The sequence below is a fragment of the Schistocerca cancellata genome, chromosome 7, assembly GCF_023864275.1.
Source record: "Schistocerca cancellata isolate TAMUIC-IGC-003103 chromosome 7, iqSchCanc2.1, whole genome shotgun sequence".
Taxonomy (NCBI): domain Eukaryota; kingdom Metazoa; phylum Arthropoda; class Insecta; order Orthoptera; family Acrididae; genus Schistocerca; species Schistocerca cancellata.
The window spans coordinates 606,884,206-606,912,143 of record NC_064632.1 but is presented as its reverse complement, the minus strand read 5'-3'; the positions used below and the strand labels follow the sequence as shown (position 1 = coordinate 606,912,143).

General features: G+C 40.1%; 1 protein-coding gene across 4 annotated transcripts in view; it reads left to right on the top strand.

The window, feature by feature from the left end:
* LOC126092191 (testis-expressed protein 10 homolog) overlaps nt 1–27,938 on the top strand; it is a 180,712-nt gene that overhangs the window by 110,190 nt on the left and 42,584 nt on the right. For all 4 annotated transcript variants that reach the window (XM_049907673.1, XM_049907675.1, XM_049907672.1 and 1 more), the window contains 2 exons: nt 1,592–1,880; nt 12,035–12,150. In XM_049907673.1, the coding sequence (XP_049763630.1) occupies nt 1,592–1,880; nt 12,035–12,150 (405 nt within the window). The remainder of the gene's footprint in view (nt 1–1,591; nt 1,881–12,034; nt 12,151–27,938) is intronic.

Genomic DNA, 27,938 nt, shown 5'->3' with positions numbered 1-27,938 from the left:
TATCTCGTCTCCTACCTTCCAAACTTTACAGAAGCTCTCCTGCGAACCTTGCAGAACTAGCACTCCTGAAAGAAAGGATATTGCGGAGACATGGCTTACCCACAGCCTGGGGGATGTTTCCAGAATGAAATTTTCACTCTGCAGCGGAGTGCGCTGATATGAAACTTCCTGGCAGATTAAAACTGTGTGCCCGACCGAGACTCGAACTCGGGACCTTTGCCTTTCGTGGGCAAGTGCTCTACCAACTGAGCTACCGAAGCACGACTCACGTCCGGTACTCACAGCTTTACTTCTGCCAGTATCTCGTCTCCTACCTTCCAAACTTTACAGAAGCTCTCCTGCGAACCTTGCAGAACTAGCACTCCTGAAAGAAAGGATATTGCGGAGACATGGCTTAGCCACAGCCTGGGGGATGTTTCCAGAATGAAATTTTCACTCTGCAGCGGAGTGTGCGCTGATATGAAACTTCCTGGCAGATTAAAACTGTGTGCCCGACCGAGACTCGAACTCGGGACCTTGCCTATCAACAGAGAAGTTTGAAAGTAAACCTAATAAGACCAAACTAAACTGTATGCAACAGATTTAAAGAAAATGATACAAATCAACTGTGAAAATCATAGGACCAGTTAATGTATTTTTGAACTTGCAACAGTTGAACACAATGACTGTGTCATTGGAAGGAGAAAGAACAGACGAAGGTAGATCATCTGAGATGGTTTCGATAAAAAAGTTTTCAAAATTTAGCTTCTGATGCACCTGAAAATGAGAGTTTACAATTAAGTGTGTGTTACCAGTTTGACTTAGGGCAGTGAGACATGAATTTTTACTACAAAAACGTTTCAAAAACTGAGGATCATTTAGTGAGTAGTGTAGAAATAGCTGTTGGGAAGTACTGGAAGATGCAGGAAAAGAAAACAATTGATCAGGGAATACAGTGAAGTAAAGACGTATTTATGACTATGAAGAAAATGAAATGTCGGTGGTGGATCGGATATGTAGCCAGGTGAGTGGATGAGGCTGACTTTCAAGAGAGACAGGAAGAGAATGAGTGGACAGCCAGATGGAAGGTGGAGTAAATGACATTAGACAACAGGTAGAAGCTAAATGGGGTGCATATAACTAAAGTCTAAAATGGAAGAGTCTGGTGAATGCCTTTATTCAGTAGCAGATATTGAGTTACTGATGATTTATTGTGAGATAAAAGAAAGTGTATTTTGCTCAATTTTGGAAATATAAAAATATATTTTTGGGTAAGGTGACTGGGTCACAAATAGTAACCTCTTCAAAAAAAGCGCTGGGTTTATTATGTCTTAGTATTTGCTTGATATGTCTGTTTTGACACTAATTCGTGTACATTACTTTTCTTAAGAAAAATATACTCTTGTAGCTACTTATTGTACTACAAAGGAAATTATGATTGCAATGAATTTTGAAAAGAAGTTATATTCACGGATCATTTAAAATAAAAAACATTTCCACTTTTGCTTACTCTTGTTTACTGATGATGTATATTTGGCACCATTGTTAAGTATTTTTATGTTCGAATTTTTTGTTATTTTCTGCGTAAAATGTTAATGTCTATTATTTATAGGTGTTAACACGGCTCCATAAGTTGATGAGTTCACTATCTGCTGCTGTAGACACTGGATTTAAAGATGCTTGTAGGACTGTCAGTGTAAAATCAGAACAGCAGCATGTTCCTCTGTTTGAGGGTGATGTTAATAGTGTGTGTGACCTACCAAACATACTACAGCATGGCTCTGACACCTCTTCGACAACAGCAGATGAGAAAGAAGTACTTCAGAACTATGTGATAACCCTCGTACCACTGCTGTTCGAAACATGGGTTGAAGTAGCTCCTGCGGGCTATGGAGATGATGGTAAGTTTAAATTGAAGTTTTTAACATAAGTACGATAATCAGTATAATACTGTACTTTACATTATTTGCACGACGCAAAAAAAAGAATGCTAATAATATTTGCGACACTACAGGAATGTTCCCTTACCAGACACTGCATTAGGGAGAACTAGAACAGAACTGAAAATGACAAAACATCTTGAGGTATACGTAGTTTTGATTCTTCATCTTGTTAAATTCATGTTCCATGTTGAACAGGAGAGCAAAAAGTAATTTAGTCCAAGGACTAGGAAATATGAAAAGTTTTGTCACAGTATTGTTGTGCCAGTAGTAATGAGCACAGTAGAAGAAAGTAAGAAATCTTGCTGTTATGTAAACTGGGTAAGTGCGTGCTTGTCATAATGTAGACACGAGCCAGGATTGTTTAATTTGGGCAGATATAGAGGGATGTGTGTAAAATTCAGAGAAAGCTCTACAAAAATGTCTAGCTAGGGAAATAGTTAAAATTGACATCCAAGAAATATTTAGGCGTCGTCTGAACAAACACCAACTGCTACACAACTGGAAGGGAAGGGTGGTTGGCATCAGCAATGTTAGCAACCAAGTCCAAATCCAATCTGCCAAACTCGAATTCACTTGTTCGTGTGTGCGCACATCACATTTTGTTGTGTTAATATTAGTTCTTGAAAAATGAAATGACTCAGTCCTTCATTTATTAATTCAGTCATTACTTTACAATTTATGTGTGGCAAAGACATTATCGACAGTGCATTCTACGAGACACTTCCATTTCTTTCTGTCAAGTGCATGCACTGTTTGTTCATTTGAGGGTGATATTTATCCCAGCTGTGTTCTTCCAGAAGTTATCTCACCACCGTATTCTGGGTCATCCTCTTCCTCTCATTCTATATATTGTTCTGCAGAACACTGTTCTACAGTCAAGTCGGCATTAAAAGATCCCCGATAGTTGCAGTGGCCTGGGTGTGTTAACTTACTGTGCTTACCTCAGTCAATCACGTAATGTGATTTTGTTAACATCTCTATGGCCTTGCATCTGTGCTATCACAGCTCTATATATAGCTATTGTTTTCGCCTGCAGCCATTTGCAATTTGCATTTGAAAACTGCAACAGTGCTGATGGACGTGTGAGATCTTTTCACGCTGACTTGACCGTACGTAGGTGGTCTATTCTCTGTCATTCTTGCTATGTGGCCATACCAGCTCAGTTTTGTCTTCTTTAGAATATTGAGAAGGTTGTAGTGTTTGTACACCTCCTGTAGTGCATTTGTTTCTTATCATCAATTACAAGTCCAAAAGCTTTCTGTAGTATTTTCCTTACAAATACTAACAGTTTTTCTTTGTCTTCTTCTTCTTCTTCTTCTTCTTCTTCTTCTTCTTCTTCTTCTTCCTTCATAAATACTGTATTAACGCTTAGCAAACCTGGCAGTACTTCGCAATTGCTAAATATGTATAGGAATTGTGTATACATATTAAACTACTTTGCCCCACCCTCACACAGCCCATTACCTCCTCCTCCCTCTCTAATCTCTTATCCCTCTTTCTGACCTTGAGCATTGTTTATTGTTATTGCAAAAGAAATCTTGATTGGGAATTAAAGTCACTTAGAGTGAATGGGTAAATCATTTGATTTAGAGGCCTCTTCAGCTGCTGGATCTATGAGGATAGTAGTTTCAGTGGCAGTATTTCACACTGTTTTAATCTGTGAATGGGTAGGACAATGAACTTTTGGATGATTCATATTCTTTCATGGTATTCTAATCATGAACTGAGCCATAAATACAACTTTCCTGTTTCCTGTAAAACTGATGACAAGGAAGAAAAGAAAGCAGCTCATTGCTGTGCGTACAATTTTTATTTGAAATTATAGGTATGAGGAAAGAATATATATGGAAGAAGCAATGCCCTGCTATCGTAATTGAAACTGACAGAGAGAAAGAAAATGAAACTATAGTCTGTCCAAAATAATGTTAGTATTGAAAGCCTGGAACAGAGTTACCACATCCTGCATGAAACATAAATAGGAAAATTGGATCAATGTGTTCTGGAAGAGTTAAAGTACATTATGATTTTAGTTTTATTTGAAGCAACAATGCATTTTCTCAAGGCATTACCGAATTTTTGTCATATGGGAAACTTTTTTTGTTATTGAAGTTAGGTGAACACATTCTGCAAATGAAATCTTAAGAATATATCATATTTTCATATGCTCAAAATAAGAACTCTGTCAGAGATCTCTAATGTGAGATAATTTGAGTTAAATATGATGCACAAGGGTCTGCTCATACGTCAGCTACTAATCAGGCCCCCGTACAGTTTTGACACGAGAAACAGGTCACTTTAGGTTTGTATTGAAACTATTATTAAGTTTTCTGATCATCCTGCTTAATTCTAACTCAACAAAAAATGAGATTAAGCCTGTTTATCATGGTGGGAAAATGTTTCTTAAATAGATAACCACAATTGTTTAGAAAGAACAAAAGTGGTACAAATAACAGGGCCTTGGAATCACAGCACTGATATTGTAACGGGCTGTGTATGACCAGGGACAACTGGGAAATCCAGTTAAAACACTGGAATTTTTTCATCTGGTAGAAATCTGGGAAAAACATGGTAGTTTTTTGCACTGGGAATTTTTCATTATTTTAGTTTTCAGTTAAATTTTTGTAATTTTGACCGGTAAGAACAGATAATTCTCAACAAAGAATTTTACTGTAGCCTGCTACTGCAGCAATAAAACATAAACGGAAAAATGACACGAAGATGAAACTTCAGTTGCAAAGAACATGCTCCATTTACAACAACAAAACACAGCCCACACACGATCATCTGCCGACAGCAAAATGTGTCAAAAGACTGTGCAATATTTCATAACAATCAACTGCTTTCAGTACATCTTGCTCGTGGGTTTTGTTTCGATGAGTGTGACGTCACAACTGTTTACATATCTAACAGGTTGCGAGAAAATGTTACGAATGATGGTTTGAGAAGGTTTACTTTCAAAGTAAATTTCCTTTTATGCTAGATAAATTATGTTATGTAGGAGAGTGTATGATGAATTTCTAAAATCACAGAGTCGCAGACTCTCATTCAAAATTAACCCTGAGGACCAGCCCCTTAGAAAAATTCTGGGTGCAGAAGACAAGTAATTTATACCACTATTTAAAATTTTGCCAGCAGATTTGTGTTTGATATGTCGTAAAGGATAACACGTGCTAAAAAAGACCAAGTTTCAAGGTTAACTTTCCATATTTATGTTAGTTGTTACATAGATTACAAATTAGGCAGTAATAATGGCAAAATGTACAATTATTCTCAAAAAAAGTGTGAAGTGAGTTTTTGAACAATTTTATCCTTGATTGGTTCTTCTATGGAAAAGTTAAAGTGCTCAACAGAATGTGTAGTCAGCCAGGTAACTCACAAAAGGTTCGGTGCACTGTACTGAAATTTATAATTGTACTTGTTAGAAATATTCAGCTGCTGGAATTTAAGCAGTGTTCTTAGGATCCTGCCTAATAACACCATTGGTGGAGGTTAGGGTGGGGTGGAGGCGGAGGATGAGGGAGTTTTTGATGACAAATATTGTAGATGAAAGCTTAGCTTTTCTTGTAGCTATACTCGAAAACCATTAACTTTTTTATTTGTGTGTTCGTGCTACTTAATTATGATGTTAATATTGGCTGAGTTCATCACATGTCCTGTACTCTAAATGTCTGCTGACATTGGCTGGTGAGATCATGTGACACAAGGTATGGTTGGCTGAGACAAAAGTACATCGCAGTCTCAATTTCCGTGCTTCGGAAGCTACTGTGCTGTATTTGGTGGAATTCCTGTTTGTACAGTGATAATGCCAAAACATGCAGTGCAAATGTTGGCATGCATCTAAGATCTTTTCAAAACACAATGTTTTTTGCTGAGTTTTGTTTCTTAAAGTGCTGGGAAGTTCTATGCCAGTGTATAAAACATTCACCATTTAAAGGATTGGTAAGTTTTACAGCTCCAAGGGAAAGCATATTGTCACTTAATACGGAAAAAATGTACTTGCACCAGAGGTATACCGTATTTCCACCCAGGCAAAAGTGTATTTTTAACCGGGAAATCTGGGAAAAATCCTTTTTCTTCCGCATGTAGGCCTTTTGTAAACAGTAATATTTATTTTTTGAGATACATACTGAATTCGTAAGATGAATGTCCTTTGGAATTAGTTGTTTTTAAGGCCTCCTTATTAAAATTTCAAAACTTACAATGCTATAATCTTATTACAATATTATGAAAAGGAAAGTTGCTACTCACCATTAGCGGAGATACTGAGTCACAGATAGGCACAACAAAAGTACTGTCACAAAAGTACTGTCACAAATAAAGCTCTCGGCCAGTAAGGCCTCCATCATAAATAGACGACACACAGGTGAGCGCACGCGCGCAAACGCAACTCTTACACTCAAGACTGCAGCCTCCGGCAATTGAGGCAACACTCTACTTTGTTATGTGGGCACTTCCAGATGTAAACTGCACGTGCCAGACGTGTAGCTGAATCTGCCTGTGCTCCATTTCTACTTTGATAGTAGGAAAACTCCACTGATGTCACTCTTATTGTTGTGATGGCTTCTTGAAGTGTCTTTATCACTGTCACAGTTGTCATTAAATGAAATTATCATGCCCTCCACCGACTTTCCGAAAAAGCTTCATTGAGCCGTGCTCTTTCCTTGGTGCTCTCCATATGTTTGACAGCTTTCTTCCAATCTTCAGCAGTGATTTTCCTGACAGATTCTTGTGTGAGTGCTTAGACTGCAGATAGGATAAATTTATTATTATTATTCCTGGCAATTCGACCTTTTATTTGGTCCCATATTAACTTTATTGGGTTGAAATGGCAGTGGGAAAGTGGTATCCTAATGAAATTTCCTGGCAGGTTAAAACTGTGTGCTGGACCGAAACTTGGGACCTTTGCCTTTCGTGGGAAAGTGCTGTATCATCTGAGCTACCCAAGCGTGACTCACGCCCCGTCCTCACAGCTTTACTTCTGCCAGTATCTCGTCGCCTACCTTCCAAACTTCACAGAAGCTCTCCTGCGAACCTTGCAGGAAAAAAGGATATTGCGGAGACGTGGCTTAGCCACAGCCTGGGAGATGTTTCCAGAATGAGATATTCACCCTGCAGCGGAGTGTGCACTGATAGGAAACTTCCTGGCGGATTAAAACTGTGTACCGGACCGACACTCGAACTCGGGACCTTTGCCTTTTGCGGGCAAGTACTCTACCAACTGAGCTACCCGAGCACGGCTCGTGACGCGTCCCAGCAGTTCTACTTCTGCCAGTACCTCGTCTTCTATCTTCCAAACTTCACAGAAGTGAAAAAAGGAGGATATTGCACAGATGTGTGGCTTAGTCACAGCCTGGGGGATGTTTCCAAGAGTGTGTGCTGATATGAAACTTCCTAGCAGGTTAAAATTGTGTCCGCAGCTCACAGTCTAGTGGCTAGTGTCACTGACTCTGGATCATTGGTTCCTGTGTTTGATTCCCGCCATGGGTTGGCATTGTCTTTGCGCAAGGCCTGGGTGTTTGTGTTGTCCTCATCATTTCATCATCATCATTCATGACAGTGGTTAGATTGGAATGTGAAAAAATTGGCTGATGACCGCACTGTTGAGTGCCCCACAAACCAAACACCATCAGATTAAAACTATGTGCCGGATCGAAACTCAAACTCGTGGCGTTTCGTGGGGAGCCGCTCTACCACCTGAGCCACTGAAACACGACTCATGACCCATCCCCACAGCTCTTGTACTTGGGTAGTTCAGTTGGTAGAACACTTTCCTGCGAGAGGAAAAGGTCCCGAGTTTGAGTCATGGTCTGGATACAGTTTTAAACTGCCAGGAAGTTTCATATCAGTGTACACTCTGCCACAGAGTGAAAATTAAACGCTCTGCAACTAATCGAAATTGGTAATCTGCTTATCCATAAGACTCTTTTTTTCCCAGGGGCATTAAGTTTCGGTGGTTATTCGGCTTGCTTTTCTTTATCCAACATTTCCTTCACAACAGTATTTTTGTTTATATTCAGAGCTGCAGCAGTTCTGTTGATCACTTTGGTAATGGAGAGCGGGGGGCCACCATTAAGTTTTTCATTCTGAAAATAAGCACATAATTTACAAACCATTTCTCCTAACTGCCTTCATATGGCAATCCCCTGGCCAGGAGAATGATGTTGAACTTTCCGGTTGTAACTTTCAATGAACTTCCCGCTGACATTGTTCAGTACCACACAATGATTAACGGAAACAACAAATAATGGTAAATCATTGTCACCCTCATTTACATTTGTACATTTATCTAAAAGCTCTACAATCTCTCCCTCAGAAAGGACTGCATGTGAAGAACTAGCCATTTTGCTCCTACTAACTTGTTCATGATTATTACAACCTTTCTCTGAATACAACTGCTGCAGTTCCTACACCGAGATAACACAGGCTTCCCTATATGGCAGTACTATGCAGCGTTGATGCCTAGTACAGTCACATTCGAGAATGAAGTATATGAGAGCTATGAAAAATAGTGTCAAATGAGGCTTGACAACATAGTGGAAAACAAAATTCTCCCACTTGCCACTGGGGTGGTAATGGTTCATAAATTACATACATTCCTACGTCCATCCAAGTGTTCATTAGTGTATAGTGTAAAAATTTTAAGTAAATCGATCTTGTACTTTTTGAGATTTTTGGAGACAATGTTAAGTGATGTCTTCTCTTTATATAGTAATATAAAAGAATAATTCACTGATGATGTTCCAGAACTTGTATCAGTAAAGAGAACCTTCAAAGACTTGAAAAGAGTTCTAATATTATTCTCTCAGAATCTCTTGATTTAATTCAACTGCATTCTGTTTCTCTTGATTTATTTTTGTTTATGTCCATCTGGTAACGTCTTTTCAAGGCACTGTCGACTCCATTAAGCTGCTCTTTTGAGTCATCTGGTGTGTCTTACAGAATTACAGTGCCATTGGCAAACCACATTGTTTTTATTCTGCTCCCTGACATTTAATTCCTATTCCAAATTTTTCCTTGGTTTCTTTCATAGCTTCCTAAGTGTGTAGATTGAATAATGTTGGAGATAGGCGACAACCCAATCTCTCTTCCTTCTCAACCATTGCTTCCCTCTCAGGCCCTCTGGCTCGTATAACTTCAGTCTGGTTTCTGCACAAGCTATAAATAACTTTTTGCTCATTGTATTTTCCCCTGCTACATTCAGAGTTTCAAAGAATGTTTACAAATCAACATTGGCAACAGCTTTCTCCAAAACTATGTATGCTATAAATGTAGGTTTGCAGTTGTCCTGCTTCTTTAATTGTGACCAAAACTCCCTGAGTTGCATAATCCTTCCTGCCACAAAAATCATAAACATGACGAAAAATCACAAGTTCTGGAAACAAATCAAAACTGGTACTCTGGTTATCCACGTGACGCTTTTGCTCAGGGATGTTAGGTTTCGATGGTTCTTCAGCTTCCTTTTGTTTGGCCAACATTTCGTTCTCAATATTCACAACAGTATTTTTGTTTATATTCGAAGCTGCAGCGGTTTTGTTCGATCGGTTTTGTAATGGAGAGCAGTGGGCCACAGTTAAATTTTTCATTCTGAAAGTAAGCACATATTGCGCAAACCATTTTTCTTGATTGCCTTCATATGACGATCCTCTGGCCAAGAGAATTACCTCAAACTTTTCCAGTTATAACTCTCAGTGAACTTCTTGCTGACATTGTTCAGTACCACACAGTGAATAATGGAAAAAATGAATAATGGTTACAACAAATAAAAGAATAACTCTTAAAACTGTAAAAACAAACACAGAAATTCACAGGGCACAGTGATCTTACAGGACAGCAAGCTGGCTGCAGCTAAAGCCCACTGAAAACAGAAAGTGTTGTAGTGTCAGCTGCAGGTTCGGTAACATAGGGGAATTGCTGCAGCTGCAGGTAACGTGATGTTTGCGGAAAGTTACCCGGCCTGCTGTGTGGGCTTCGCTTCCTACCAGCTCTGTTCTTACTGTCAGTCCTAAAGCAATTTTGGATGACTATACGCATTTTCACAGCAGTCTACTTTGTAAGTTAACCCATAGTGTCAGCATGGCATTGTGAAGTCCCCCAGTTAAATTTGACATAATGTGTTAAAAGGAAAGAAAGAAAGCTTCTACTGCTTTGTAAAAAGCTGCTACAATCTGAATTGTGTTGAACAGCAGCTCTCCATTCTGTATCAGAGTTGTTACATTTATCAGTGGAGCATTAAAGTCTTAATGAAAGTAACCAAAATAATTCTGCCAATGATAAAACACACCTCTAGATTCACAGTCATGGCAGATCAACCTTTAAACTTGGTTTCTTCTGTCTCTGCAGGTCCTGTATTCCAAAGTTTGGACACTAAAGGTTTTGTTGGAGTCTACTACTGTGTGAAATATGTGTTAATGATGAAATAAGTGTTAATTAAATATTTTCTAAAATTAAAGGTGTGCCACATACAGATTCAAACTGGCAAACCCAGAACCATATTTTAGTGCAGGTAGTGCACTATTAATTATGCCACCTGAGCATGTGTTAGGAAGAACCCGCCAGGGTAGCCGAGAGCACTAATGCGCTGCTTCCTGGACTCGGGTAGGCGCGCTCGCCCCAGATTGAATCCGCCTGGCAGACTAACAACGAGGGCTGGTGTGCTGGCTGACCTGGATTTGGTTTTTAGGCAGTTTTCTACATCCCGCTAGGTGAATACCGGGCTGGCCCCCATGTTCTGCCTTAGTTACATGACTCACAGACCTTTGAAATACATTCACACTATTCCATGGATTACGCTAGACACAGACAGTTGTGGTACCCACATTCTGTCCAGGACGGGAGGGTGGGGGTGGGGGTGGGGGGGTAGGTACGGGGTGGCGACAGGAAGGGCATCCAGCCGCCCCTTAAAATTAACACGCCAAATTCTGTTAACCATAACAGCAGACTCTGCCGGTTGGGATAAATGCTTGAAAAGAGAGAGAGCATGTGTTAGGAACAGATTTAATGTTAGAAATGAAAAAACAAATGACACTGGTGTAGTATTCTACACTATTAATTATCATATGTTACAAACCAGTTTCCGGCTGTTATGCCATTGTCAGGTACAAAGATACGTATACTTGATGACACGGCATTACAAAATACTCTATCAAGAACCAGTAGAACTTCCCTTTTTCATTTATCCAGGTGATGTTCCCAAAGCTGTGGATAAGCCGAACTGCACACTATATGCAGGATGTGACCACACAGGATGTGTGAGGTTTGAAATGCACTGGGAGCAGTCAGTAGCAGGCTGAAGCTGTTAGACAGCCCATGCAGCGTGTTTTTGTAGAGTGGCACAGGGCTCTGAGTTCATTCGGTCTGGGGCACTGTTTTAATGAGTCTCAAAATCTTTATCACTGTGCATACTCTGCTAAAGATTGACTGTGAGCCATGTAAGTGCTAATTGTTCAAACTTATTTTATACTAACCTTTTGTTCGCATATTCATCTGCATACACTTGTGTTAGTATATTTCAAATATTTACATGTTATACATATGTTTTACAGCAACCAGAGACAGTGGTCGTGTGTGTGTTAGTTGAATTTATGTGAAAATATGTGTGTGAGGTTTTTTAAAAAAGCAGTCCTTCTGGCCAAAAGCTTACATGTTTAGCAGTCATTTTGTTATGTCTGTCTGAACTCAATATCTGTGGTATATTTTGAGTAGTAGTCATCTTTTCCATTGTTTAACATATTTCGCCCATATTTGCACACACATTTCATCTGTACGTGTAGCGAACTTTGCCCTGCACTTTTTCTCTAAATCCTGTCATATCCAATCCCATCCCCACGGTACGTTTATACAAAAAATGAGTCATGTGTACACAAAATTTGATTTGCTTCAGTCTTTTCATAGTTATACTTCATGTCACTCTGCCATCTGTAAGGGAGGTAGTTAATTATTATCTCCACAGTGATTCTTTATAGATAGTAAGTAACATGTGTACAAAGTTAGTTTGAAATCAATTCAGTAGTTTGAGGATATATGGAATGTACTCATATAACACATATAATGATTTTTATAAATAAATAGACTTGTAATTGGCCAGTTACTGATTTGTCATCTTCTTCTTGCAGATAATTCCTTGGGTGAAGAAAATGCAGCACTCCTGCAGTGCATCCTTGGTATAATGAGTTACATGTGGAAGTACCTAAAAAACTGGGAAGCAACGCAGTTGGAAAGTGGAACATTAGTAGGTTTGATAAGTCACTTCTATGCACAGTGATGATTGCCTTTATAATGTATAAAATGTGTGACTAGGTTTACTTCACTTTTAAAATGCTAGAAACAGCAAACAGGAAAATTGAGGAATGGTAAGGTTTAACATCCCACCAATGATGTGGTAATTATATGGACGGAACATTGACTGGGGTGGAGGAGGAGGAGGGGAAGTTGTGTCTTCAAAGTAAACATCTCAGCACTGAGGCGGGAAACAACAGAATAGCTGGATCTGGTTTACAGTACACAGTATATACTATATAGAGTCTTACTTGCATGTAACAAGTTATTTACAAGCAGTTTCTGAGTGCAAGCATTAACTATCAAATTTAGAATAGTGATGAAACAGTTTTGTAAATAATTTACAAAGGTTTTTCTGAAAGTTTATACAGGATGTCCCAGTCAAACCTCCCTGATTTCAAGGACCCAGGAGAGAAAAACCACAGTAGATACAACAATGAAAAATGCACCACATTGTAGAGCATCTCAGAGAATTTATATTCCCACATCAGAAGTGCCAAGTATCATCGCCAGAGTGCAGCATGGTCGTATGAAGTGAAAATGAAAACTCCACAGAAGCACACGCAAGCAGTAGTGTGGTGTGCAGAAACAAAATCGTCAATTACTGTGCAAAGAAATTATCGTCATATGTATGAATGTGATCCACCTGATGGGAAAACAATTAAGGAATGCTACAGGAAGTTTCTGGCAACAGGAAGTGTTTTGAAACATTCTGGCAGTGCACATTATGGAGTTTCAGAAGAGACAGTGGACATCAGACAAATGTTTCACAGAAGCCCACGTAAGTCAATTCGTCAAGCATCTAGGCAACTTGATGTACCTCGATCAACTTTTCATCGTGTAGTTCACCGGCATCTTTGTATGTGTGCTTACGAAGTGCAAATTCTGCAACATTTGACGCCGAACGACAAAGCACACCAACAACAGTTTGCTGCGGACATGCTGCAGTGTACTGATATGGATGCCAGCGTCCTGGAAAGATGTTTATTCTCAGATCAGGCAACCTATCACCTATCAGGAAAGGTTAATAGGCATAATGTTCATAGTTGGGGTTCGCAAAATCCACACGTTGTCATTGAACATGTGGGGATTCGTGAAGGACCACATGTGTGCGACCAAAGTGGACGATATTCCTGTGTTGCGACATCAGTAATGGGATTGCAATAATAACAGAAGAAATGTTACAAAGAGCTTGGCAAGAAGTTGAGTATAGACTCGATATTGTTTGTGTTACAAATGATCCACATGTAAAAGTGTATTGATGATAAATAAATTCTGTGAGATGCTCTACAGTGTGGTGAATTTTTCATTGCTGTATCTAAGGTGGTCCATTTTTCCCCTTGGTCTTTGAAATTGGGGAGGTTTGAGTGGGACACCCTGTATTATATCTCCAAATCCTCTGTAAAATATCTGTGACAGAATACATGTTTCATCAAAATTTCAAATGTGATAATGGATGATTGCAATCTGAAACCTGTCATAAATAAATAGTTGTATTTTCAAGTTAGACTGTATACTGCATATTTTATTCTGACCATTTGCAATTGCTCTGTGCCACAGGGGCAAATGATACTGAAATCCAGGAACCCGCTGGTCCTGTGCATCAACCAGTGGGAAGCAGAGAAATGAGAGGTAAAGTGTGTAGGAGTTTTTAAATCTGCCTGCCATCCCTGTTCCTGCTGTTCATGTTTCAATGCATGTTGAATATACACTTCTCTTAAATTCCAAATATTTTCAATTTTTATGCACATTTTCATTTCTTGTTTCCTCACTATTAACTGGGATGAGCTTCAACATTTTAGTGGCTATCTGGATCCTTGATATGGGTAACTTCACATTTATAAGATGCCATAAAGCTACACTGTACAAATTGCTTGGTCCCCTCTGCTGAAGTTACCACACATCAGTTGAGGATGGTGTTGAATCTCACGTGTTGACTAAATATGTATATGTGTGTGTGTGTGTGTGTGTGTGTGTTTTTTTTTTTTTTTACTGGCTAACACCTGTGGTTTCCTTCTTTCCTTCTAGTGCCTGGAACATGGCAGTTCATCATTCTGCTGCTTTACTCATCACTGCACATGATGGGCCACACCATGAACAATGTTGATCAGATGATAGCTAAAATCGAGACAGAAAATATGTATGTTAATATTCACAGTCTAAGCTAATATGAACTCCTAAAACTTCAATGGCCTTCTGTTTCCCTGATGGGTGCTCACCTTTGGTTCAGTCGTTATTTTCATACAACTTCAAGTTAAGGTTCCTGTTGTTGTATTCTCATTTAGCTGCTATGTTGTTTGATCTGAGCAATGCAGAATGCTATATCAGATGTATGCTAACAGAATGGTCCATCTCTACATTGTAAACTAAATCTTTGTCTTTAGCTGGCTTCAAAAACTTGCTGTGTGCTGTGTATGAAAGGTACATTCAGTAGAATCGAGAATAGTGTTCCAGGTGATTGAGTAGTAAGATCGACAGATCAAGCGGGTGTTGTAGTCAAAATCAGCAATGTCTGAGGAAACGGTTGAGATTGAGATAGAGAAAGTGAAGACAAGAATTGGTTATTCTCCTTATTTTGGTCCTTTCTGTGGGAAAATAGGTAAACCCCTTACAGAAGCATGGCATCCAGCATACAGGGTTATTACAAATGATTGAAGCGATTTCACAGCTCTACAATAACTTTATTATTTGAGATATTTTCAAAATGCTTTGCACACACATACAAAAACTCAAAAAGTTTTTTTAGGCATTCACAAATGTTCGATATGTGCCCCTTTAGTGATTCGGCAGACATCAAGCCGATAATCAAGTTCCTCCCACACACGGCGCAGCATGTTCCCATCAATGAGTTCGAAAGCATCGTTGATGCGAGCTCACAGTTCTGGCACGTTTCTTGGTAGAGGAGGTTTAAACACTGAATCTTTCACATAACCCCACAGAAAGAAATCGCATGGGGTTAAGTCGGGAGAGCGTGGAGGCCATGACATGAATTGCTGATCATGATCTCCACCACAACCGATCCATCGGTTTTCCAATCTCCTGTTTAAGAAATGCTGAACATCATGATTGAAGTGTGGTGGAGCACCATCCTGTTGAAATATGAAGTCGGCGCTGTCGGTCTCCAGTTGTGGCATGAGCCAATTTTCCGCGGGCTACGCGTGAAACTTGCCTGCACTCGTTCAACCGTTTCTTCGCTCACTGCAGGCCGACCCGTTGATTTCCCCTTACAGAGGCATCCAGAAGCTTTAAACTGCGCATACCATCGCCGAATGGAGTTAGCAGTTGGTGGATCTTTGTTGAACTTTGTCCTGAAGTGTCGTTGCACTGTTATGACTGACTGATGTGAGTGCATTTCAAGCATGACATACGCTTTCTCGGCTCCTGTCGCCATTTTGTCTCACTGTGCTCTCGAGCACTCTGGTGGCAGAAACCTGAAGTGCGGCTTCAGCCGAACAAAACTTTATGAGTTTTTCTACGTATCTGTAGTGTGTCGTGACCATATGTCAATGAATGGAGCTACAGTGAATTTATGAAATCGCTTCAATCATTTGTAATAGCCCTGTATTTTACTCCAGTCGGCATAGATAAAACACTTTCTTAGTCATGTTTAAGTCAGTGTAGGTCTCTGAATGCTCTGTATGTACCACATTCCATACGACTGTGGCTCGTCTTTTGTGGGGTAAGCTACTAGAGCACTTGAGGAGAGGTACAAGGAACATCACTGGCACACCGAGTAAAACAAATGAGCAAATTACCTGCCACTGAGCACTGCCTCATATTTAATTGCGAGATGCAATACAATGAGATCAGTGTGATTGTGCAAACACCAATTTTCTGAGGCATTGTAATTAAGGAGACTATAGAAATAAAGATGTCAGAAAACCTAATAAACTGTGACATAGGTTTCAGTTTTAAAAAGTCTCGGGGTCTGGTTCTCTATTAATATTTCGCCAACTATCTCGTCCCCAGGTGACAGGAGACGAACTTATAAATAGCGGTGTGGTGCCGACAGTACCTCGCAATCTGGTTGGAGTTCAAGCAACAAGTACTTGCTACAACACAACTTGCAGCACCTGATTAAGATGACTGTACCAGTCATCAAAATATTGTGCATAAAAATTGAAACATCGTTTCATCTGAATACCTGGAAGTGTGTAATCAATCATGCAGAGGAAAACCTGAGAGATCACGTGTTCCACTAGGTAGACAAGGTGCATAACTGTGAATTTTAAAATTTTTGCAGTGAACTGAATATTCAGAGAAGTTTCGGGCCTGCAGCTGTCATTCACTTCACTGCATGATATTTTGAATAGGCATCAGCCAGCCATCCTCAGGCGAGCCATCAGACAAACTGAGACATCCCCTGTCTTTCCTGCAATATATTAGCAAGCTGTGTGTTCCACACGTGTTAAGATTGTGGCGACAGACTGACCACATCACATCTACATCTACATATATATATATGATACTCCACAAGCCACTGTACAGTGCGTGGTGGAGGGTACACTGTACCACTGCTTGTCATTTCCCCTCCTGTTCCACTCACAAACAGAGCGAGGGAAAAACAAATGTCTGTACACATCCTTATGAGCCCTAATTTCTTGTATCTTATCTTCGTGGTCCTTACGTATGATGTATGCTCGTGGCAGTAGAATTGTTCAGCAGTCAGTTTCAAATACTAGTTCTCTAAATTTTGTCAATAGTATTTCTCAAAAAGAACACTGCCTACCGTCCAGGGACTCCCGTGTGAGTTCCCAAAGCATCTCTGCAACACTTTCGTGTCGTTCGAACCTACTGGTAACAAATCTATATGCCCATCTCTGAATTGCTTCGATGCCTTCCTTCGATCCGATGTGGTACAGCTCCCAAACGCTCGAGCAGTACTCGAGAATTGGTCACTCCAGCATCCTACGTGCAGTCTCCTTCACAGGTGAACCACTGTTTTGTAAAATTCTCCCAATAAACCAAAGTCAGCCATTTGCCTTCCCTACCAGAGTTTTCACATGCTCGTTCCACCTCATATCAGTTTGAAACGTTATTCCCAGGTATTTAAACGACTTGACTGTGTCAAGCAGGACACTAGTAATACTGTATCCAAACATTGCAGGTTTATTCTTCTTACTTGTCCACATTAACTTACATTATTCCACATTTAGGGCTAGCTGCAATTCATCACATCAACTTGAAATTTTGTCCAAGTTGTATCTACCTACAGTCACTCAACTTCGACATCTTACCGTACACCACGGCATCACCAGCAAACAACTGCAGATTGCTGCCCACCCTGTCCACCAAATCATGTATGTATATAGAGAACAACAGTGGTCCCATCACACTTCCCTGGGGCACACCTGATGATGCCCTTGTCTCTGATGAACAATCGCCGTTGAGGACAACATACTGGGTAATTTAAGAAGTCTTTGATCCACTCCCATATCTGTGAACCTATTCCATATGCTCGTGTCTTTCTTAACAGCCAGCATTTGGGCACTGTGTCCAATGCTAGAAATATGGTATCTGCCTGTTGCCCTTCATCCTTAGTTCTCAGTATATCGTGTGAGAAAAGTGCAAGCTGAGTTTCGCTCGAGTGATGCTGTCGAAAACCGTGCTAATTTGTGGACGTAAGTAATTGTATTATATTCGAACTGACAATAAGTTCAAGGATTCTGCAGCAAACAGAAGTTAGGGATATTGGTCTGTAATTTTGCGGGTCCGTTCTTTTACTTTCTTATACACTGGAATCGCCTGCGCTTTTTTGCAGTCGCTTGGGGCTTTGTGCTGGGCGAGAGATTCACGATACGTGTGAGCTAGGTAAGGGCCCGATGCCGTAGAGCACTCTTTGTAAAATTGAACTGGAATTCCATCTGGACCTGGTGATTCCCCCTCCCCCAAATATTTCAGTTATTTTTCTATTCCACGTATGCTTATTTTTATGTCCACCATACGGGAGTCTGCCCAGTGGTCAAATGACCGCATTGTGTGCGGTTCTCCTTTGTGAATGATTTCTTGAATGTGAAATTTAAAACTTTGGCTTTCGTTTTTGCTATCTTCAACTGCCACACCAGACTGGTCAACAATGGGGTGGCTTTTCCATCCTTTATCCACTTACTGGGCACGTAACTCTCCAGACCACAATTTACAATCTGCTTAAACTTCTCCCATAATTCCTCTACATCCACCTTAGTGGAACTAAGATATGCAGATTCACTGTGTAAGTGATATGTTAATAACTGCTTATCTGCTCCATCTCGCAGAAACACTTTCCTAGTCTTCTTGACTGATTTATTAACTTCGGTGATCATTGATGCTATAATGACATCACGATCACTAATCCCTGTTTCTGTACTGGCACTGTCAATAAGGTCCGGCCTATTTGTAGCTACAAGGTCTAAGATATTTCCATTGCATGTGGGCTGCTGAGCTAGCTGCACAAGACACTTTTCAGAAAACATGTTCAAAAGTATTTCGCACGACTGTGTCTGTCTGTCTGTGTCCTCCACAATGAATCCATAGACATCTTAGTCTATACTCGGTGGGTTAAAGTCGCGTCCAGTTAGTATTGCATGATCTGGGTATTTACACGCTGTTGATCATAGACTTTCTTTGAATGACTCAGTAACTGTCACAGCGGAATCGGGTGGCCGGTAAAAAAATCCAACAATTGACTTAGTTTCACTTATACGTGTTATATACAACCAGATGACTTCACTCTCACACTCAACTTCGATCTCAGTAGACAATATTTTTTGTCAACTGCAATGAACTGTCTTTCTAATATATGTTCGGGGTGTATACGACCCGGGACAACCGGGAGATCCGGGAAATACCTGGGAATTTTTTCATCCGGGAGAAAACCAGGAAAAACCCGGGAATTTTTTAGAATTCCCCGAATTTTTTGTTTAGTTTTCAGTTAAATTTTTGTAATTTTGACTGGTAAGAATCAATACTCTAACAAAGTATATTACTGTATCCCGCTACTGCAGAATAATACTGCAACAATAAAATGTGAATGGGGGGGAGGGAGGGGGAGGGACATACCGTATTTACTCGAATCTAAGCTGCACTTTTTTTCCGGTTTTCGTAATCCAAAAAACCGCCTGCGGCTTAGAATCGAGTGCAAAGCAAGCGGAAGTTATGAAAAATGTTGGTACGTGCCGCCACAACTAACTTCTGCCGTCGAATATATGTAGCGCTACGCGGGCATGCTTTGTAGGCACAAAGATAAATACTGGCGCCAAAACCTCTGCGCCAGTAAATAAATTAAATAAAAAAGTGGAAGACGAGCTTTTTTTCTCCGCCGCGAGTTTCGACCACTGCATTTTCATACATTATCCAACGAAGTAAATACAAATTCCGTATTGTTCATCTTCGAATGTAGCGCAATTTCAGTGTACTACAAAAATCTGACTGGCAAGACTGTTTGGGATGTTTGTCAATATGGCCAACTCTACGTTCTGAATTTTTTCCTCTGTGAGAAGAGATGGTTGCTAATAGGAACCTGATGAAATTTGAATTACATACAGTATTCTCTTCACCATAAGAATAATACGAATATAAACATTTTGCCATGTATTCTTTCGTGTTTGCTGCTATCTCATTTAAATCCTGTCTGCCTAATAGACTACGAAACTAGAGTGAGACAACAGCAAACGCGGAAGAATATACGTATCGTGTCATGTTTATATTCGTATTAGTCTTATGCCTAATAGTGATACAGTCAGAAATGAAGCACGGCAAGTGACTAGAATTTTAAATCTAAGGTGACTCTAATTTCTGTGCAGAATTTGATGTAATAAAGAAGCGGCTGCAAAGATTTTCAAACGGAGAAAAATTTTCGCCTAACTCTCGTTCAGAACATGTTCTATCATACGCAGTCTATTATTTGATTCTTGTTGATCATTATCAAAGAAAGCAGCAGTGTAAGTAACAACAAATAGCAGTCTCTTGCCATTGTTTCGCTAATGAGACGATTCCTCTTTCTTTTTTTTTTTTTTTTTTTTAATTGTACGCGGCGGTAGCGCGCACAAAAGCAAGTCATGCCGCGATCCGCGACAGGCCGTAAACACGCACTATCAGAATGCGACAAACAATGCATGACACAGTGCAGTAATGCATTTTCAGCTTAAGAGTGACGCAAACACCTATAACAAAGAAAATGGCACTTATCAGATCAAAGCAAAATAAGCAATCGATTCAAACCAGATGAAGCACGTGAAACAGGAAGGGCACCCGTATAAATACGGACGGAGCGCCTGACGCCTAGCAATGGCTACGTGGTAAAGCTTAACTGCTAAGCTTACGACTCGAACCAAACTACTGTAGCTGTATCGTCATTCATTCGACCTAAATCGTGTCTCATATTACAATGGAACAACTTTGTTTCGATTTGGAGGTGCGGCCTAAAACTTTTCTCTCCCCTTGAATTTCGAGTCTCAAATTTCAGGTGCGGCTTAGATTCGGGAATTTTTTTTTCCTTTATTTCGAGTCTCATTTTTCAGGTGTGGCTTAGATTCGAGTGCGGCTTAGATTCGAGTAAATACGGTAAATTGCAAAGGAAATGTGCCATATACAACAACAAAACAGTGCTCATAGAAGCGTTTGCCCACAGCAAAATGTGTCAAAGGCCTTAGAAAGACTATGCAATGCTTCATAACAACAAATTGCCTCTGGTGAGCGTGAAGTCACAACTGTTTACATTAGATTCGTTTTAGCAGTTACGAGCAGGCTCATGCGCATGCACAGTTGAGTCACGTTCGAGTAGTTCTCCCGCTTCTGGCTACAGGAATGTGGCTGTTGGCTGTGCAAGCAGTCGCAGCAAGCAGCTAGACGCTCCGGGGATAGGGGGTGCCAAACTCATATTCTTGAGGGGAAAAAAACTTGTTTCACAAAGCGCTTAGATCTAGCGCATGTTGGTCTATTGAATATGCATGTGATTTTGAAATGCATCCCTGTTGGTTTTTATCATTCTTGAACACATTTTAAGTTGATTTCTGAATGAATCATAAGTTTATTTTTGAATGCGTGCATAGTGTACATGATGTCTCTGTCAGAAGAATCTTCGTCGCATCTAGAAATAAACTTTCCACAGACAAAAGGGGATGGGGCTATACGAGCTGAGCGGAGTAAAGCCTAATGGATGAATGCCAATTGCTTTCTGATTATATGGTTGATTGGGTTTGCGAATGATCAGCATTGTTATAATTACTAACGAAATCCATAGTTTCAGACTACCAGAATGGAAATAAATGACTAACAGCAATAACAAGTGAGAAAGATTCCATATTATCTTCTCAGTGTATCCAAGAAAATGAAATTTTGACAGAAAATTTTTGCCCAGATCGCTACACTAGTAAGGACCAGTTGTACAGTCCCCAGCTAGCAGCCGCTTAAATTCTATTCTGGAAGTAACACAGAAAATGTGTTGTACAAACATGTAACAATGCCTAATCGGAGAATAATTGCGAGATTACTTAACCTGTGATTCTGGCAGGGGTAGAGAAGTTAATTGGCGAGCAAATTTTGAGAATCGCAGGGATAGCTACAGAATTGGTGACGATAAGATTGTTTGTTAGAACGAGGAAGCAGAAGAAACGGGGACGTCACATGAATTAAGGAAGAATAAAAGGATTCCAAATTTATATAAAAATTTCGTAATACTACTTTTCGATCTCATTTGAGAAACTGTTGCGTATGAATGAAATGTGAAACTATTTCCTAACACAAAGCTTTTTGCTTGTAATAGGCCTAATAGGCATTTGGTATTGATAATTCGTGAATTATATACTGTCGTGTCAGGTGACTACAGGGTTATAAACACAAAGTCAAATAGGGGTAATGCAGGAGTAGGTTTAATAATGAATAGGAAGCTACTACAAACAGCATAGTGAACGCATTATTGTGGCCAAGATAGATACGAAGCCCACACCTACTACAGTAGTACAAGTTTATATGCCAACTAGCTCTGCAGATGACGAAGAAATTGAAGAAATGTATGATGAAATAAAAGAAATTGTTCAGATAGTGAAGGGAGACGAAAATTTGATAGTCATGGGTGACTGGAATTCGTCAGTAGGAAAAGGGAGAGAAGGAAACGTAGTAGGTGAATATGGATTGGGGCTAAGAAATGAAAGAGGAAGCCGCCTGGTAGAATTTTGCACAGAGCACAACTTAATCATAGCTAACACTTGGTTTAAGAATCCTGATAGAAGGTTGTATACATGGAAGAACCCTGGAGATACTAAAAGGTATCAGATAGATTATATAATGGTAAGACAGAGATTTAGGAACCAGGTTTTAAATTGTAAGACATTTCCAGGGGCAGATGTGGACTCTGACCACAATCTATTGGTTATGACCTGTAGATTAAAACTGAAGAAACTGCAAAAAGGTGGGAATTTAAGGAGATGGGATCTGGGTAAACTGAAAGAACCAGAGGTTGTACAGAGTTTCAGGGAGAGCATAAGGGAACAATTGACAGGAATGGGGGAAAGAAATACAGTAGAAGAAGAATGGGTAGCTTTGAGGGATGAAGTAGTGAAGGCAGCAGAGGATCAAGTAGGTAAAAAGATGAGGGCTAGTAGAAAACCTTGGGTAACAAAAGAAATATTGAATTTATTTGATGAAATGAGAAAATATAAAAATGCAGTAAATGAAGCAAGCAAAAAGGAATACAAACGTCTCAAAAATGAGATCGACAGGAAGTGCAAAATGGCTAAGCAGGGATGGCTAGAGGACAAATGTAAGGATGTAGAGGCTTATCTCACTAGGGGTAAGATAGATACTGCCTACAGGAAAATTAGAGAGACCTTTGGAGATAAGAGAACCACTTGTATGAACATCAAGAGCTCAGATGGAAACCCAGTTCTAAGCAAAGAAGGGAAAGCAGAAAGGTGGAAGGAGTATATAGAGGGTCTATACAAGGGCGATGTACTTGAGGACAATATTATGGAAATGGAAGAGGATGTAGATGAAGATGAAATGAGAGGTACAATACTGCGTGAAGAGTTTGACAGAGCACTGAAAGACCTGAGTCGAAATAAGGCCCCCGGAGTAGACAACATTCCATTGGAACTACTGACGGCCTTGGGAGAGCCAGTCCTGACAAAACTCTACCATCTGGTGAGCAAGATGTATGAGACAGGCGAAATACCCTCAGACTTCAAGAAGAATATAATAATTCCAATCCCAAAGAAGGCAGGTGTTGACAGATGTGAGAATTACCGAACAATCAGTTTAATAAGCCATAGCTGCAAAATACTAACACGAATTCTTTACAGACGAATGGAAAAACTAGTAGAAGCCGACCTCGGGGAAGATCAGTTTGGATTCCATAGAAATACTGGAACACGTGAGGCAATACTGACCTTACGACTTATCTTAGAAAAAAGATTAAGGAAAGGCAAACCTACGTTTCTAGCATTTGTAGACTTAGAGAAAGCTTTTGACAATGTTGAGTGGAATACTCTCTTTCAAATTCTAAAGGTGGCAGGGGTAAAATACAGGGAGCGAAAGGCTATTTACAATTTGTACAGAAAGCAGATGGCAGTTATAGAGTCGAGGGACATGAAAGGGAAGCAGTGGTTGGGAAGGGAGTAAGACAGGGTTGTAGCCTCTCCCCGATGTTATTCAATCTGTATACTGAGCAAGCAGTAAAGGAAACAAAAGAAAAATTCGGAGTAGGTATTAAAATCCATGGAGAAGAAATAAAAACTTTGAGGTTCGCCGATGACATTGTAATTCTGTCAGAGACAGCAAAGGACTTGGAAGAGCAGTTGAACGGAATGGATGGTGTCTTGAAGGGAGGATATAAGATGAACATCAACAAAAGCAAAACGAGGATAATGGAATGTAGTCAAATTAAGTTGGGTGATGTTGAGGGTATTAGATTAGGAAATGAGACACTTAAAGTAGTAAAGGAGTTTTGCTATTTGGGGAGCAAAATAACTGATGATGGTCGAAGTAGAGAGGCACCCGTAACAATCAACGTGTCGATTGACTGTTTGCAAATGGTATTGCATCCATAATGCAGTATGCTCTTGATTTGTAAATAGTCTCCAAAGGAAAGGCATGCACAGGCTGAGAGTAGGCAACTGCAGGGTGAAGGCACTCTGATGGAAGCATAACATAGATGGCCTGTGGCTGATATATAGCAGAAACTGGTTTTTATCAGCAGCAACAAAAACCATTAAGGAGTAAATGTTCTGAGAAGTGAGTCTAAGAATTCCAGTATCCTTGAAAAGGCTTCTGCTAGATAAACTTATTTGGCAGCATGACTCAAGGGACCTAAGTACTTTCTGTGCTATATCAGGTGATTGGATTTTCCTGCCAAATATTAGTTTCACTAAACTCCAGACATGGGAACTTTCGCATTGACTCATCCTCACATACTGACACCATCTTGGTCCGAGTCTTCATTAACTCATCCCACTCCCTCCCCCCTCCCCTCTCTCCCCCTCCCCCCTCTCTCCCCCCTCCCCCTCTCTTCCCCCCTCCTCCCCTCTCTCTTTGTCCTATACCATCTCTCTCCCTCTTTCCCCCAACTTTTATTCCCGCCCTGCCTCTCTCTCTCTCCCATCCCTGCAGTCCAAGTTATTAACAGCACTACTCATCTATCAGCTCTGCACTAATTTTGGCACAATGCTTACCAGTGTATACCACTTCTATGTCCTGCTCCCCTGACCCCTCCTACATCTTTTGTCTGTCCTCATCCTCACTACAGTTGGGTGCCTCTCTTCCTTGGGTTTGAGTGACGACTCTATCACTCTCTCTTCCTTGAGAAAGGAACTGATAGTCTAAAAGCTAGGATAGATAATGTCATCACATGCACTTTTGTGTGTGTCTATTCGCTGTACAACACATTTCATTTCCTAAAGGTAAGTAATAGCCAGCAATTCTATCTCACATTTATTAGTTCTCTCGACTGATTTTTCCAAGATGATCTAGGCCTCTGATAGCAGCACATGTACTGCATTCCATGCAGATGTGGCAGCTCTCACGTGGGGAATACTATTGGAACTGTAGAGAAGTGTGGCAAACATCAGCGACAAACCAGAGTATAAAAACTGAGAGCAAATCGACTGTCATTGAATACTGTCTCAAATAGAATCGTGAAATGAAATACGGCGAGAAAGGAATGTGGTGCGTTACCTTCCATCTGGGCGACGTAATTAATGAAACTGTCAAAATAATTGTCAAAAAACCTAATAAACCGAGATGGAGGTTTCACTTTAAACAATAATTGTGATCCTGTACTGCATTTATTAAAATCTCACTGGTCGTCTCATCCACAAGAGCTGAAGAACTGAGAGAATGTGTGTTTCGCTGAGTAACAGTGCACACTTTAGTAAATGAAAGAACTTCAAAGCGTGTAGTAACTGCCAGGAGTTGAACTCTGCTATAAATAGTGGTGTGACAATGGCAATAGTTCTGTCTGGTAGGTGTTGGGGCAGTGAGTATGCATAATGACTCAGCTCTTTATGTTTGAAGGATACAATGTGGATCAGTTGTCAAAATATTGTGCATAAAAATGGAATCGAAAACTCAACTGAATGCTCAAAGGGTCATGATTAGAGTCCACATTTATTTTGCACAGAGCAACAGACCTGTTTGTTTTTGGCAGGTTATGTCCACATTGTCCGTATCTACTCATTTTGCATCTCCTGTGGCAACCACTGTGCACAAATTCAGCTGGTTCTCTGGTAATAAGGCCATTCCATGCCAAGTCATCTAATATCAGAAAAAATTCCCACATGACCTTCACAAATTCTGCTGAAATTTTGTGAGAACATTTGCACAGGTTCACAAAAACATTGGTAAAGTTTCATGAGCACTAATTCAATACTTCCAGAGATATAGTCATTTGTTTGACCCTATAGCGCAGCTACCAACATTGCACCCATGAATTTTTGGCAGCTTTGAGATATAATATTTCCGGCAATATTCCCTTGAAAGAAACAAAACTAAACTATCGTGTACAACATTTCGCTCTCTGTTAAAGGAAATAATGGGAAAAAAAATTCCTGGGCAATTTTCATATGGATAATTTCAAGCAAATTGACCCTCAAAGAAAATGTGAAGTTTGCAAATCAAATCTACATTTTAGGTGGTTTAGAACATGTTCTTTGTAATGAAAATGGTTTAAAAGAGTTTGAAGAGAACTTTACCAATGTTTGTTGGGAACATGTGTGAATGTGGAAGCCTCTAGACCACCTGGCATAGAATGGCCCAATAGCAATTTCCTCCAGTGATGAGTGCACACTTTTTGACACTCTCATGATGGTCACAAAAGTAGAAATTGTTTGACCTGCTTCAAGTCAACTCATAGCCACTTGGTGGACACAATCTTTTACACATAAAAGAATGCTTTGAAAACTCTTAGAACTGGCTTTCTGTGTAGTAACTGCAAATACTGTAGTCTTCAGCCCCCTTCATGTCAATTCTGTAGTGCTCGTGAAAATAAAAGTAGGCTAACGACAGGTCACAAAGAGGCAGACAAGCAGCCATTATTTCCATGACTATCTGTCAATGGGGAAACATTAAGAAATGGTACAAGTTAAAAATTCTTTGTCACACATCACAGTGCAATGTAGTGAGTGATCCTTTAGTAGGGTTATTGGTTGTACATAGCAGTATTTTCTAAGTATAAGTGACTGATTCTTTGGTCAACATTCCCCACAGGTGGTGATGCAGAAACTGATTCTTCATGAGTTAACATTGCATCACAGATCACTTGGCTGCTGCCACTGCCAACAGTTACAGGCCGATATATTGCTACAGCATAGTGGCAAATTTGTAGATCCTGTTTTATCAATGATAAAAAAATTTATTTGCTAAGCTGAGACTCTTTAGGCATGAAGCTTTCCAATACTCTTCATGGCATAAAAAAGGATCAGTATTATGAAAAATTTGAGCTAATGTAAATTTAATTTTCAGGGATGTCATGTTTCTTATCAACTTTCTTGAAACCTGACATAAAACTTGACAAATCACTACAGGTCAGTATCTCATATAGTTATGTGGATTATTTGCAAATAAACAGTAACTTAAATGAAGGTACCATGTGACACTACACATGTCAGCAATGGCTCCCATAGTCTCTCTCTCTCTCTCTCTCTCTCTCTCTCTCTCTCTCTCTCTCTCTCTCTCACACACACACACACACACACACACACACACACAAGCCACATTGTCCAGAACTGCTGCAGCCTGACTGCAGTGAATTATTATATCAGCCAGAGCAAGCAGAGTGAACAAGAGAGGTGAATGGGAGAGAAGGGTTATCGTGAGGGGAAAACAGAAAACAGGGAGAGTTAGGAATACAGATAGGGAAGTGACACGAGGAAGGTCACCAGGGAAATAGTGTGCACGAGCTTCCGCCTGAAGTGTGGACCAGAACAGAGGCTTGCGAAGATTGTAAAATCAAGGCCAATTCATATGGAAAGTTCCCTCACTTTAAATTTAGGTGATCTTTATATGAAGAGGAGGATCAATTGCAGTTCAGCCTTGGCCATACGTGTTGGAGAACAGTTGGTTAGGAGTCACACTCACTTCAAAAGCAGTGCAGTCTTTAAAGTGGAATAAGTGGAATGTTGTTCTGTGGGACAGATCTTACATAGAGATCTTGCACACAGATTGTCTACCCTTCGCTACGTTGGCTTCTCTGACAATGGGAACTCTTCCTATGAGATATCTTTCATTTTTAAAATGACCTTGGACTCCAGCCTTTTGTAGTCCCAGTCAAAA